At 47.8% G+C, this 15,093-nt stretch overlaps 1 protein-coding gene across 1 annotated transcript in view; it reads right to left on the reverse strand.

Moving 5' to 3' along the window:
* Nucleotides 1-10,658, reverse strand: part of LOC131573214 (voltage-dependent calcium channel gamma-2 subunit) — a 50,962-nt gene extending 40,304 nt beyond the window's left edge. The window contains exon 1 of the mRNA XM_058826943.1: nucleotides 10,448-10,658. Within this exon, the coding sequence (XP_058682926.1) occupies nucleotides 10,448-10,658 (211 nt within the window). The remainder of the gene's footprint in view (nucleotides 1-10,447) is intronic.
* Nucleotides 10,659-15,093: the final 4,435 nt, after the last annotated feature.

Consider the following 15,093-nt stretch of genomic DNA (forward strand, 5'->3'; position numbering starts at 1 on the left):
CTTGCTGTCCCCCAAATACACTAAACCAGCTCTTCACCCTGCTTACCATGTTCCTACTCTCTGTGGCCAGTTAGAAACACCCAAACACAGGGAAGCCATCCACCCCGTGGTCTTGAAATTCAGTAAAACTTCATAGTGGCTCCAACTTATTCCCTGTACTTGATTTTTCGTCTCTGAATATTTGATTTTTCGTCTCTGAATATTTGATTTCTGTCTCTCTCCCCCCTGCCTTCAGGCAGGATGACATTCTTTTCTGCTCAAGTCCTTTCAGGCGCTACTGATCTTGAAGCTCCCCAATTACAACCACTTTTCTTGCGATGGTGACACCTTAAGAGACAACAGCAGCTGCCTATAAAGGACTTCTGCCATCTGTTTCCTCTGCCACTTCTTTGAGACAGCTCTAGTTATATGCAGAAAAAAATATTTATCACAGTTCATTCACTCCTCACTCAAAAATGAGCAGGAGAAAAATGTCTTCTTTCATGATTCTGCCACTGCCCTTCAAAAACCCATGACCCTCAGCCTAAGGAAAAGGGCAATGCTTGAATCTAAAATGAAGCAGCAGAAATTCTTGATGATTGGTCCCTTGAGACCCTGTACTCTGAAGGCAGTTCTGGGGGGCATCTACATTTGGGAATGACTCCTCATGGCTGTCTGAAAGGCAAAAGTCAAAATCAAACCACTTCATCTCGACCACCAATCTTTCATACCAATCGTATCTGAAAGGAGATGCACATGTGCACACGTGCATATTTGAACGGATTTAGTTGTGAATCCTTTTCCACCGCCTCTCCAAAGAGGCTGAAAGGGGTGGGATCAAGGGGACTAGTTCCTACCCAGGAGGGCTATGGGCTAGAAATGTAAAGGAAGAGCAGAAACATCATCAGGGGTTAGGACTGCGTGAGAAAAATGCAGACATGCGAGATGATGTGGAGAAAAAGGGAAGAGATTAAGAAACAGTGAATTTTGAAGAAGAATGATGAAGAAAATGAAGAAAAATGGAAACCAAGGGTGAAAAAAATTGAACTAAGAAAGAAAAATATCATGCAACATCCTTAGGAGGAGATAATGCTCCAGGAAGAAGAGCTTGTCCATTGTTTATAATGGACAGGTCACAGTAAGGTTGCAGAAGTCAGCAAATAGGGTTGGATGAAAAGTCATTTGATTCACAGTGATCTGTGATACTGAATGAACACAACCATAAACCTGGGAAATATTCAGTGTTCAAGCATGATCCATCTCACTGCAGCTACACTGGTGATATAAACAAGACCTGAAGAAAGAGAGAAGTTCTCTGAGTGATAGCAAATTTAAGAATGAAATGTTGTTATGAAGGAGTGGGAGGAGAAAAATAAAACCAGCACTAAAAAAAAAGTCATGTTCAGAAGGAGAATGAAAACTGAGAAATAGGAAGAAAAAAATCAGAAAGGGATAGAAAATCCAAGGAACGGAGGTGGATAGTGTTATTCTTTATTTGACAGAATGTATTCTTTATACAACAAGCTAAATCAGAAATTTATAGGTGTTTGCTTCTAGCAAAAACACACATCAGAAAAATCCCTACCCATGAATAGGATGGCATTACATTCTCAAGTTTTTGTATACCATCCTCATTTTCTGTTTTTCACAGCTAGAGGATAGGAGTATATGCTCTAGGGGAATAGGAACTGCAGGATAAAGTCCATATGCTCCTCTGAGGAGTTATAGATTTGATAGGAAGCTAGTATAAATACTTGAGTCGCCTGTGCCACAGAAACAGAAGTGGATTTCACCTATCCTGCAAGGCTTGGTATGAAAACTCTGATTGAGCAGTTTGGAATTTTATGGGAGAGCTTTTCTGTAACACAAGGAGAATAAATGGGTCTGGGAGACAGAAAGCTGTCAATAAAAAAGAGAGATGCAGATAAAGGTAGAAATGCAGAAAGAAGAGAAAGAGAAAGGTGAATGCCAGCAAGTTCATAGTCACCTCTGCTGCCATTTTACACACACTCACCCATCCAAGGTGAGGAATCTGTATGAGAATTTTTGCCCCACAGGAAGAGCAGCCAAGTTGAATTTTTTTTAATGGGAGTGAAAGATGGTGAAAATGGGAATAATAAAAAAAGGAATTGCTGAACTTGGTGAACAGCTGGCATAAATAAATGCAGAATCTCATTACCTTTGTGGCTGTTGCACTCACTCACACTAGAAGTGAATTTAGCCCCTGGTTTGTTGGGCATGCCACTGGCCGAGTGGGGACACGCGGTGACCTTGGGGACATGGATGTTTAAAGCATGCACAGCCCTTCCTCAGCCTCACTCTCCCCTTGCCTACACGGGCAGCATAAGCAGAGTGGCTCCATCCGAGTCACCGAGGTTACATCAGAACAAACAAGGGGAGAATTGGGCCTCCATCTCCTGTGTACAGAAACACTACAGTATTGCACGTCATCAGATGCCAGTGCAGTAATCATTTCCACAGATACAAGAGAAAAGAGACAACCTCGTTTTTAATTTAGTCGTGATAGCATCAAAGAGACCCAAAGCCTATTGCTTTCTGGGAAGCAGGGACTTCAACAATAATAATTCTTTGCACATATATAGCACCTTCATTGCCAACTACTTGCTTTATACCCTGGGGTGTGAAGAAAAAGGACTCCACTTAATTCCATACGCTCTTAATTGCTCTCTATCCCAGATCCTTCCTAGCAAAATATGATAGAAATACCTAAACTCACTGTTAATTTGTCAAATTAGGGCAGTCGTTGACAGCAGCAGAAATGCAGGCCTAGTTTGCATCTTACACTGCAACTGCACAGCATAGCATCTAGAAACAAAAGAAATGCCAGACTAAGTAAATCTGAGCTCTGTTTAATCCCTGACAAATGTTTCAGGGAAGAGGCAAGAACCACATGGCAGTCAGATAGGGGATAGACTGCCCTTGTGAAATGTTATCCTAGTTTTTATGGCGACTGGCTTAATTGCTGAATTACAAAACACCCAAAATGCTGTTCACATCCATTAAGAGGATGCTTAATTTTCGTGAACTCTGTCGTAAATGCCCACTTGCTTGCTAAATGCTGTTAAAATCTTGGCCATGAGAGCTCCAGTGGCAATGAGCTCCACAGCCCTGATATGCATCAAATGAGAAAGCTTTAACTGGGTCTCCCGTGACTCATGTCAGGTCCTCTTGTCTGTGTGTTACAAAATGGGGAAATCAAGAGCTACTGATCCACCTTCTCTAGCCCATTCATTATTCAACACAATCCAATCACTTTCCCTCTCATTCACCTCCTTTTCCAGGCAAACATACCTAGCCTTCATACACAGTGTTTCCTACTCTTCCTTGTCCCTGTCCATCTTTTGTGAACCCTATTCTGACTTTGCAGCATCCCACTCTTGGATGGCCCTTGTTTCTGCACTCTCTGCTATCCCCTTTGCTTCACTCCTTATGCTTGGGGACTTGCAGGTGGTGGGTTTTCTGTCTGCAGCCATGTGCTGCGATAGACAGCAGAGCCATTAACAGCACCAGCCCTGTTTCTGGCACCCAGTGATTCATCATGGTTCATGCACAGCCCTGCATGCTACACAATCCCCCTTTCCTCACCAGCCAGTGATACCCTCTGCCCCTCCTCACTGAAGTTCATTCAGGCAACCATGAGGCTTGGAGCCCCCAGCGCCATTCAACCTCCTCACCTTAGGGATTCCTGAGAATCTCAGAGAAAATTGTTCCCCTAAAAACAGTTCAAAAGGACTACTGCTCGCTGAGACTCTTCTCCCTGACAGCCAGGGATCCTTTACTGTAGTGCACAACAACTACCCCAGGGTTATGGCTCGAGACCCTTATTTTCCATTTGGATCCCGGTCTGATCCATGTCTGAGGGTTGCCAGGGAGGGCATTTAGGGCTGCCATGAGCTCCTTCCAGCCCAGTTGCTGGCTGCACGCAGATGAGCCAGCTCATCAGCTGAGCTGCCAGTGAGCCCTCCGGCCATGGGAGGTTGGAGGCAGCAAAGTGGAGGGAGGTTGGCTTGACCACAGGCAGTGAGCAATGAAGGGAGCAGAGGGAGGAGCTCGGGTCTCAGCCCCCTCAGAGGTAGCTGGGCTGCTGGTAAGGGGAGACAGCAACTGGTGTCATACATGGCTTTGAGGAGGGGGCACTGGCTGGAGGAATGAGGAGGGGGACAGCCAGAAAGAGGCTGGGAAAGTGCTTATTTAGAGCATACAGGCAGCACAGCTCCAAAAGAATTGGATCCTTTAGCTGGAGGGAATGACTATATGTAAGGTGGGGTAAAGGCAGGGGGAAATTATGGCAGGGAGAAGAGGAAAGATAGAGAAATGTGGCAGCAGGAGTGAAGGGGACGGAGAGGAGCAAGGAGAAGATAATAGAACAGAGGAAAGAGCAAGGGGGATGGGTCTCAGAGAACTTGGAGACAAACAGGGAGAAATAATGAAGGAGAGGATGCTTTTGAGAGAAAGCACAGAAGAGACATAAAGATGAAAGGGAAAAATAAAGAGGAAAAACAAGGGAGGGAAACGAGAACAAATTAAAATGGAGATGGATAGAATGAGTCAAAGATGGAGGGTGAGGGAAAAGCTGGGGTCATACACACAAGGGAAAAATAACTTTTAGGAGTATCGTATTTACATTACGTTCTGCGTATGCCTAAGCAGTTCTGCGCTCTGTGTTTCCCCTGCTGGATGGCTGCTGCCTTGGACTGGGGGCTGAGGGGGGAGGACATGGAGCAAGAGCCCTGCTGTAACCCATTCCCCTGGCAGCAGCCCCCTTCCCTCCTTGAGAGCCCCCTGCAAGGGGGCAGGTTTCGTGCCCGTGCAAGGAAGGCAGCAGCACATCCCCTAACAATGAGTGTGATATGGAAGGGAGAAGCAGCGCAGAATGGAGCAGCGAGGGCTCCCCCTGGGATAAACCGGGTATGCTTGATTGGGAATCTGCTCTTAAAACAGGGGCAGGGGGCAGAGCCATCTGAGAGCCTGAAATGTTCCCTGCTCCCCCCGGCAACCTCCTCGCTACTGCTTTTAAATTAAATAAATATGGAGATCCTGCTGTCAAACCTCAGTGGTTCTCCTCCCCCAAAACTCTTGCTTAGATCGCACCAAACCGCAACCGAGTGAGACGGGGGCTCAGAGGGCTGCGTGGGGAAAGGGATGGGTTAAAAGGGAAACATTAGATAGGAATAGCTCCTGGTCTCCCTGGCAAAGAGACATTTGTTCTATCTCTGTGTAATTTCTTTATACATTACTGCTGCCACACTGCACCTCCATGTCCCTCCCACTGCATTTCACTCTCACTCTTTTCAGCAAGGCAATTTCTGGTGCATTTCAGGACAGTATTAACCCATTCCTCTTTCTCTGTCAGCAGGAAGATTCATAATTTAAAAGCAATTTAGAAGTCTGTTCTAGCAATTGACTAGTGAGGAACAGCATTTCCTTGTCAGATCTTACAAAGGAGCTGAGCTTGCAGGTCTCAGCCCCTCAAACCCTTGCCTTCTCTGTGACTTCAGTCAGGTGTGAATTTAAGCTGAGAGGAGAACCAAACCCACCCAAGTCTGAGATCCTGAGTAATTCTTCCTCACCATCTGCCACCCCACTTTTTAAAATCCTTTGCCTTCTTCTTCACCCAAGGCCTGTCCAGCTCTGAATCCTTTTTTTCCCCAGCAGATGCAATGCCAGCAGCAATCATCTCTGTGCCTGGTCATTTCTTCCTGCTGCATCTCATGGCGGGGCTAGCATGCTCCTGGTCCTGAACTGTGAAGACGTGGAGACCCTGATTTAATCTACTGCTACAACCACTGAATTTTCAGAAAAGGCCCTGGATTAGGTCAGCAAGGATGAAAGGAAAGGACCCTTTGTAGATTTGTGGATCCTTGGAAGTAGGACGGCAGGCAATTCTGCAGAGCAAAACTAGGGACACTGACAGAAACAACCGCTGAAAGAAATAAAATCATGAAAGGTAAGAGGGAAAACAGGGAGAAAACCTACACATAAAATGGATGTGAAAGGAAAGAGGTGCACCAGGAACAAACAGCAGTGGGGGAAGGCAGTGAGAGGAAGCAACGCAGCGCCAGAATTGTCTGGCAGAAGCTTGTCCACTGCCTGTGCCCTGCCTCACTTTGCTGTCAGCTCTTCATTTTTGCAAACACTGAATCTGCACTTAGTTTTCATGCACTGTTCAGATATAACAAGCTGGAAAGGGAACAGATCAGCTCATTATTTCTCCTTGGGAAGGGTCTCTAGGCAGGAATTATTTTCTCCACCAACATCCATTCAATTACTTGCCTTCACACCAGTCAGATCTACAGGGATGTCTAACCCCATGTGCATCACTCATGCCTGCCTGCCCTGGACTCTTCTCTCCCGCCTTCTCAGTATAAAAGCCTCCCAGACCTATCTGTTTCTTAATAATAATGACAACATGACAAAACCAATAACCTACAGATATAAAACACATTCCATTTGCTTGCTTCATAAGACCCTGATAAGGCATTGTCCCTCACTTTTTGAGATCTTGTAGGAGATCTACAGGAGCTAATGAAAGAATTAGACAAGGCATCACTCATAATAAAAAGTGTTTTTAAAACACTCAGTGCCAAGAAGGAATTAGGCTGGAAGATCCGCAGCCATTTCAAAGTTGTAAGAGGTGCAGCATCCATGTGGGGCATGAGCTTGCAGATCTCAATTGTCCAGTGTTTGTGTGTTTTGTGTCTATACAGCTAAGGGTCTGAGAAAAAACATTTTTCTTGAAGGGCAGAGACTTTTGAATGGCCCAGAGACATATTTGGGCAACCTCAAAGTCTGCAAGAAAATCAACTGGAGGAAGATTAGGGAAAAAATCGGAAGCATGATCTGCAGCAACATGAACTAACACCACTGTCTGCTTGAGTCCCACCATGGAGCAGGGGCTCACTGTAGGACACAAGAAAGAGGGGAAGGAAATCCCAATAGAGGAGGGACTTCCCAAATGACTCTTCTTAGAAGCAATACAAAGATCTGAAAATGCTGACTGAAAGTCCACTGTAGGGAATAGAATTACTGAAGAGAGGGAAACACAAAAATTGAAACCCCGGAGACCAAGTTCTCCAAGAGGGGCTTGCAATTCTGACCACAATGTATCTGTGCATACAGCCCAAGATAATTGCTCACATCCATTTTTGCTACTGGATATCTTGGCCAAGAAGAGAAAAGACAATTTAGCACGATAACTTGAACATGAACTTGATGGTGTCCACCATCTCTGAGAGCCTACAGTGTTGACTAATGCCAGCATTCCTCCATGCTTCCAGAAATGAAGGCAACATTATCAGAGGCTTCCTACCAGTAGCAGATGGCAGTTTGAACACCTTCTTTGATTATTTTCTTGTTACAAAGCCTCCTGCCCTCCTCTTCCCTACCTCCCCTCGCCCTATAGACCTGCCCTGACATCTCCTCCAGGCAGAAGAGTATCTGCCCTACATCTTTTGTCAGGTGCCTCTGCCACACCGTGGGCAGACTGTGCACAGATCCAAGGTTTTTGTCCTTTTTCAAAGCTTCCTGTAAGCCCTTCCCACCACAAATCTCCCCACTCTATGTATCTTGGGGAAAGGAGCCTTTGCTGCATCCTTCTCTCTCCGGCTCACCAGCAGGAAGCTTTCACCAAGGAGAGGGAATCAACCAGGGACACCCTTCTGATTCCTTTTGACAAGAAAGAAGATAACCCCCCACTAAGTTGATCAGACATGACAGTAAGAGCCCTGCCATCCAAGGGCTGGTGGGGATATTTGGCTGTGCTGTCCTGGGACCAAGGGAGTGCCAGCCACCACCCCATGCAGGCTGTGGGGCTTTGGGAAGCCAAGCATCCCAGCAGAGGCAGTTCCAAACCTATGCTGTGCCACCTCACAAGGCAAACCCATGGTCAGGCCCTGCTCATTGTGTGCTCATGTTTTGCCCTCTGCTGAGATGCTCTTGCAACCAAGTCTTTATCCAAGTTTTAGTGGAACCTGTGCCCTCAGGTGAGGGACTCAGAGCTGGACTCAGCTCCCCTGTGGTGCATTGCACCCTCCTACTCCACTTGCTGCTGCTGCTGCTGCCCAGTGTTCAGGGGCTGGGGCATTGGGCCAGCCCAACCCTCATGTGTGTGGGGTGAGTGAGAGCACCCTGCCAGGGCAATGAGGGTTGTGCTCAGGCTGAATTTCACACCGTTCATGCAGGGCTATGGTTTCAGCCCGCTGGAGAGCATCAGCAGGGAGTGCAGGGGACCTGGGCTGGCAGCACAACATTGTGGGGGCTGGGGCCACTTCAAAGCTTTTAATTGGAAGCATCCTGGCACATTCCTTTGCCATGCAAGCCACTTCTCAACAGTGCCTGTGGGGTCCTGTCAGATGTAAAGGAGAAGGAGCCCCGAGCTCCTCCAATCTGACAAACCTCACCCGCCCCTTCCTCCTCCCCCTCAGACCGCGTCCCTCTGGGTACGGCTCTGTGGGCAGATAGACATGATCTGAATTCTCTGCCTCTCCTGGCTGGGGTCCTCATACCTTCTATCTCCACCCCAGCCTCCCTCCGCCCTCCAGCTCGGGGACATGGCTCAGGAAGGGAGTTCATCCCCGCAGCCTCTCTTCCCTGCATGGCTTTGCATTTGGCTTTTTTTTTTTTTTCCTTCTCTCTCTCATTAATTTTTAATTAAGGAGATGTCTCCTTCCCTGATTGTAATGAATATCTGTGTGAAAGGCTTTTCATTTTTTATTAATATATACATCTATGTATTTATCTATTTGCAGGAAATCTGTGCATGTGTGTGAGCAAGTGTGTTTAAAACATCCCCCATTAATTTACTGCTATTGATTTTCTGGCGTGGATACAGCATATAGTATTCAGCATAGAGCTCCTCTGCAGGATATGTTAAAAGGCAGCAGTTTGGGTTGACAAAGGGCACTAAATGCAGTATGCGTCAAATAGACCATCGCTCAATGAAGTCACTTAGCTATTCAAAACATGTCCAGCCATCACTCAACCATTTGCACCAAGAACGGGGGGGAAATTCACGCTTCTTCCTGGACACAACCATTTCCAAGCAGCAGCTTTAGCTTTCTTTGGTGAGAGACATCAAAACATACATAGTTTATTTCCCTCTTCCCCCTGCCTTCCATCTCCCAGTGCCGGGTTAAGAAAATCAGTTCTGCGGTACCCACTTGCCGTTCTCTCCTGACAGGGAGCTCCAGGCACACCCAGCTCCTGTGGACACCGGCAGACACTGATCTTATCCCTGGATGTCCATGAACCCCTGGCAGCCCACTGTCCAGCTGGGAGCTGATTCACAAGCAGGGCTTTCACAATGGGCTGTAATGTGCGCTCCTGTTCTCTCACTCTCTCCTCACTACGTGTGTAACATAAACCACGCACTTACATCAGTTGCCCCTCTCCCTCCAGCACAGGCTGAAGACCACCTCCCCAGCCCACACGTACGCCAATAGCAGTACTCAGCAACACATATTTAAAAGCGAATCACTGGCCCCTCTTTTCTTTCCCTCTCCCTTTAGAACATCTGATTCCAGAAGTTGGCTGCAGTGGTGTCTCTTCTGTCATCAGACATGTCACTGAGTTGCTGTTCAGTTTCACCACATCAGGCTTCAGCTGATTTCTCCATTCAGAGACTTGTTTATTTTAAGCCTTTACCATAAACCCTAAAAATACCCAAACCAAACCCCAAAACCAACCCCAAACAAAACCCCCCTCCCAACAACAAACAAACTGGGGAAAAATCCCAGCCCCAAACCAAACCAATCAGCTGCCAACTAGACCCCTCTGCATCCAGCCCAGTGAGATGTGATTGCCTACAGACATTACAAAATGCTCTGAACTCTGTTTGAGATGACTGGTATCGTTCTGTATGAGACATTTTGGATATGACACGGTTGCTTCCCTTTCTCTCTTTTTCCTTCCTAAAGTGAATTAAATTGCATCCAAAGTGCTTTGCAATCACCTCCTCCCCACATTGCCCCTCACTCACAGTCTTGTCTTTGCAAATAAGCCATTTGAAAGGAGAGCAATTATTTCACTCTCTGGTTGCAGCCGGAGCACAGCAGTAACACAGCATTTTGGCATTGCTTACCCAGGCAATACAAACAAGCAGAAGACAGGCAGACTGCACAGTTGCATTTTGAAAGGATCTCTCGGTGGTTTTGTAACACACACATTATTCCAGTTGGAGGGAGGAAGTGAATTTTTGGGGAAGGTGGGAGGGGGGAGGGTGGGAAAAAAGAAGGGAGAAGGGAGCAGAACAGTGAATGTTTTGCCTGTCTTCTTGCCTCCGTGCTCTGAGTAACTGAGCCCACCACTCTCAATCCACCGTGAAAGGAATGAAGTGAGAAAATGGTGGAACGTGGAGGGATTTATTGGGGGGAGGAGGGAGAAACGTGGGGTGGTGGGAGAGGAAGGGGTGGGGGGGGGGGGGGGGGTGTGGAGGTCCAGAATCAAATACCTTCCAGGCAGCAGGTTCTCCATAATCCAGAATGGGTCATGACTTCCTCGTTCTTTTTGCTGGTTTCGTTCTCACTGACAGTTTTAGTCTTGCAAACCCCTCTGGAGTAAAGCCAGTAGTCGGTCCCCACAGCTATGGTCATCAGGCTGAAGGCAGCGAAAGCACCAACGGTGGTTAAAAGCATCTGAACACCTCTGTCAAAGAGCCCCATAATTCTTCATTATACAAATACCCAACCGCCTTCTGATTCTTGGGGTGTGTGTGTTTAATAAAATAAAAAGAATAATAATTCCGACTAATAATATAATGGGTATAGAGAGAGATAGATATCAAAAAAGGGAGGTAAGAAAGCCCACGGAAAAGAGTGTAAATTAGAAAGACCACACGGGAAGAGGCTTGCCTTTTAAATCGGAAACGTTCTGGTTGAAATATAAAAAAAGGAAAAAGAAAAAAAAAAAGAGAGAAAAGAACCAAGAAAAACCAAACAAATAAAGAGAGAACCCCCCCCAAAATGAGACGCCTTAATCCCTTTTTCTAAAATTCTGGTCTCCAGTTTCCATATGTAATGGCTAATTTGGAGATGGCTTCCACAGTGAACAGGGGAGCAGCAGCAGCATCCTCAACACAATCTCTCATTATCTGGACCTAGACAGTTAGAGACTGTAAGAGCAGAGATGCAACCTTCAGTCTTCTTGCTTAGCTCTGCAGCCTGCGCCATGAAAATCCTTTTCCTTCCCAGTTATCTTCCTTGGGTTTTTATTTTTTTTTTTTTTCCCGGCAGCGGCAGTCGCTCCAATCCTCTCTCACTTTTTCTTGCTTGCTTCTCCTTCCTTTTGCTCGCTCCTACCACCAAGCCAGAGTGCCCAGTATACTGTAAGCCCTTGATTTCAGCTGAACAGGTGCCGAGGTCTTGCCTCCCATGGCTTTTCCGCACAGCCGCGGCGCTCGCTCCCGGCGGAGGTGGGCGAGGAGAGAGGGGGGCTCCTGGAGGGGGGGGGGGGGTTGGGGAGGGGGAGGAGGGGGACAGGCGCGGCGCCCCTCCCGGGCGGGGGGCGCGGAGCGGAGCCCGGCTGCGGCACCCCCTGCCCCGCGGCGGCCCCCGGCGACTCCCGGGCCCCGCTACTGCATCAAGCCGGCGTTGGCGGCGTTGGCGGCGCGGCGCTGGACGGCTCCCCCGCGGCGGCGGCGGAGGCGGCGGCGGCGGCGGCGGTGTCGGTGTCGGTGTCGGTGTCGGCGCTGGCCGGCGGTGCTGCAGGACAGCTCCCCGGGCGGCGGTGCGGGAGGAGCGCTCCGCGGCCCGCGGTGCTGAAGGACAGCTCCCTGCCCGCGCCGCCCGCCCTGCCCGCGCCGCCCGCGCCCCAGCATCCGCGGGCGGCAGCCGCCCTCCTCCTCCGCCCCGCTCCGCTCTGCGCGGGCAGGCACAGGCAGCAGGCAGGCAGCGAGGGGCGGGGGGGCAGCCTGCCCCCGCCCTGCGCCTCGCCCGCCGCTGCCGGCACCGGCAAGGGTCGTTCCCCCGGGGCCGCCGCGGAGCCCAGGGGAAGACGGCGCTGGGGCTCTCCCTCCCTTACCGCCTTCCCCCCCCTCCACCACCGCCGCCCCCCAGCTCAGCTTCCTTCGCGTCCCCGCCGTAGGTGCCCGGAGCTGCGAGTGCGACCCGCACGCCGCAGTTAGACCCGCACAAAACTTCAGTCAGCCGTTTCTCTCCCCAGGAGGCGGGTGAAATGTAACGTGGAAGGGTAACTTAAAAATAAGCATGTATTTCTGCTCTTATTGCCGTTGTTATGATTTTTAAGTGCTTGCTCTTCGCTCTTCTCTCGGCTTTGCTGCAAGTTGCATATGTCTTGGTGTTGCTCGTTTTCTGTCCCTCTGCCTCCCCCTGACCAGTGTTGTGTGGATCCCTGTGTTCTTACTTTGTCATTAGGGATTTCGGTGAAATCCCAATGCCTGCTCCAAGAAGCAGACATTTTGGGAAGATTCTTCATGAGAAAGGACGATTTATGATAATTAGTATCATTTTGTTGAGGGAAGGAACCACCAAAATTGAATACCTCCACCCCCTCAACCCTGGGAAAGCAATCCACCTTTCACATCCTCATTTTACACAGAAAGAAGCATGAGCTGAATGGATGCAGACTGAAATCTATCACTGCTCAAGTTTTCTGTGTCAGACACAACCTGATAGTACAGGGAACACATAAAAAATTGTGCAATACTGACATCTAAGTATGTCATAATCCTCTCTCTTTTCCTCAGCAGTATCATTACACCAGGTTAATTACATTAGTCACCTCCTGGTTCTATACATGTAGCTGCTCATTAATGCAACAATCATGAAGAAAAGAAATAATCTAATTCTTGATGCTACCGATTTTGTTTCTCTCTGATCAGATTCATTGTTCAGTAAAAAATGAGACCAGAAGATCTGCTTTAGGTTCACTGCTGTTCTATGCGGGGGAGCCGTGCTGGGGGAAGGGGGTGCTGGGAAGTTGAACCAGTTGGAGGGCTTCAGCTGTGCTGCAATTTCATAACTCCAGTGATCACTTCTCCCTGCTCCCTCTCTGGGTGCAGACTGGGAGTGCCCTTCCAGGACAGTCTGTCCCAGGACTCATGAACATGAAGGGCTCTATAGCAAGCAGCAAGGGGGCTGTAGGGCTGGCTGCTCTACAGACCCTTGATCATCTCCCCCATTTGGAGGACACATTCCAGGATGCCCTCATAGCTGAGACTGAGGCAGAGCTGTTTACCAGCAAGTACTCTTGGTGTCTGGCATCAGCCATATGCAAATTGCCACCACCAGGTAGAAAAGGCCCCGTGGAAGGCAGAAAAAGGGAGAGGTGGTAGAAGACAGTGCAGGTTGAGGCTACTGAAATATTTTTTTGTGGATGAACACAGTATCTAGTTCATTTGGGGGAATCCTAGCCTTGCTCTCTGCCATTGGAACTGGGGGGTCTCTTTCTGTACCCTTGGAGCTGCTGAACAGCTGGGGATGAACAAGGGGGCAGGTGCGTATTGCACTCTGCAGTTTTCGTACTCTGAGTACAGCCTGCTGCAAGAATGTGGAGGATGGTAATTTGTGGACAGGCTCTTTGAACTGTTGTCCTTGGTGCAAAGGAATTTGTGAGGCAGAGAGATGTGGAGAACACCCCTAAGCTGGTGGCAGATTTTGGCTTTACAGGGATGGCCTGTGTTGAGGAGGCTCCATGAGGCTCTTAGCTGGGAAAGCTAGGGAAGATCCCTCAAGGACCTCTCCTCCCTTTATATTTTGCCTAAAAGAAGGAAGGGGCCTTGAAGAGGGAAGGCATAAGGGAAGAATAAATAATTCTTGGGACGCTGAGCATTTTCTTTCTGTGTTAGTGGTTGTTCCTTTCCAACCCCACCCCAGTATTCAAACCTCATTCTTCAAAGGAAGATAGAAAGTCTGGGCCAGGAGTCTGAAAGATTCTGAAGAACAAAAATCTTCATTTGGCTATTCTTGCACTTAAATCCATCAGGCACAAATATATCATGTGTGGACAAGAAAACCACTCTGGAAATCTGGACCTCATACTTCCAAGGAAGGTTGGATCCTCAGTTACTCTGCACTCTCAACTAGTGTATTACACTACAAGAGAACAACAAGCAACAAGAGAAGAGCATGTTCTCCCCAAAGAAATTGCCAGTATAAGAAGGCCACATTTCCAGGGTGGCAATTTCTATAATCTCTGGCTAAGAGGAGTCAGACCTATGAGAGCTCAGTACATCTCAGGATCAGAACTAAACATGGCTTCCTGCCTCACACTTCGCAATTTCCAGAAATAATTCTCTTCCTGCTACCCTACTTATATACTCTTAGACCATTCACAATAATCCCTCTACCGTTCTAAATGCCACAGGAGAAGAATGGAACAAAGGCAATGCAAATGCCAGACTGTCCTGTGTGACTGCTTGTGCTGAGGTTAGATGCTGTGCTGAGATTTTGTCTTTCGTATAAAGAATCATTAAAAATGATAACACAAAACAAGAATACAGAATAAAACCACTGTGGCAGATTTTTACAACAGTTGTATCTTCTGAATAGTGCAACACAGAATGACATCTATAGAAGAGTAAGGAGAGAGAAATTAATAGTCTGGAGGAAATAGAGAGATTTTAAATTACATTTTAAATTACTTGAAATGAGAAGCTGATGAGACAGGGAGCCACAGGAAGTCTGCTTCCAATGGCAAACCAAGAGTGCTGCTATTTGTGGAGAGAAGGGGCAGTGCTGTAGGAAAAAACGGGGCACGAGAAAGATGCAGGAAGCGAGATGAAGGGCACAAAGTCGGAAGCAACTCCATGGGATGGTAATGAGACTGAATAGTGTTTGTGGATTGAGTGCTGCAGTGGAGCTCTTTGGCAGATAGGATAAAATCAAACAGTGATAGTGTATAAAAATTGGATCTAGGAATCTTCATCCTGGGGAGGCCAGCTGAGAAAGAGCTGTTGTAATGAGATGTAAAAGAGACAGAGTTGATGCAGCTGCATTTGCAGGATGAGCAGAGGTGTTAATAGGGAAATGCACCAGCAGAGGAGATGTTAGGAAAAACAAACTGGGGTTAGGGTGATGATCATGGAACTAGAAGCCAATGGGGCAGAGAAGAGAGAAATGAGATATGGTGTGTAAAGAG

Source organism: Poecile atricapillus, chromosome Z (assembly GCF_030490865.1).
Source record: "Poecile atricapillus isolate bPoeAtr1 chromosome Z, bPoeAtr1.hap1, whole genome shotgun sequence".
Taxonomy (NCBI): domain Eukaryota; kingdom Metazoa; phylum Chordata; class Aves; order Passeriformes; family Paridae; genus Poecile; species Poecile atricapillus.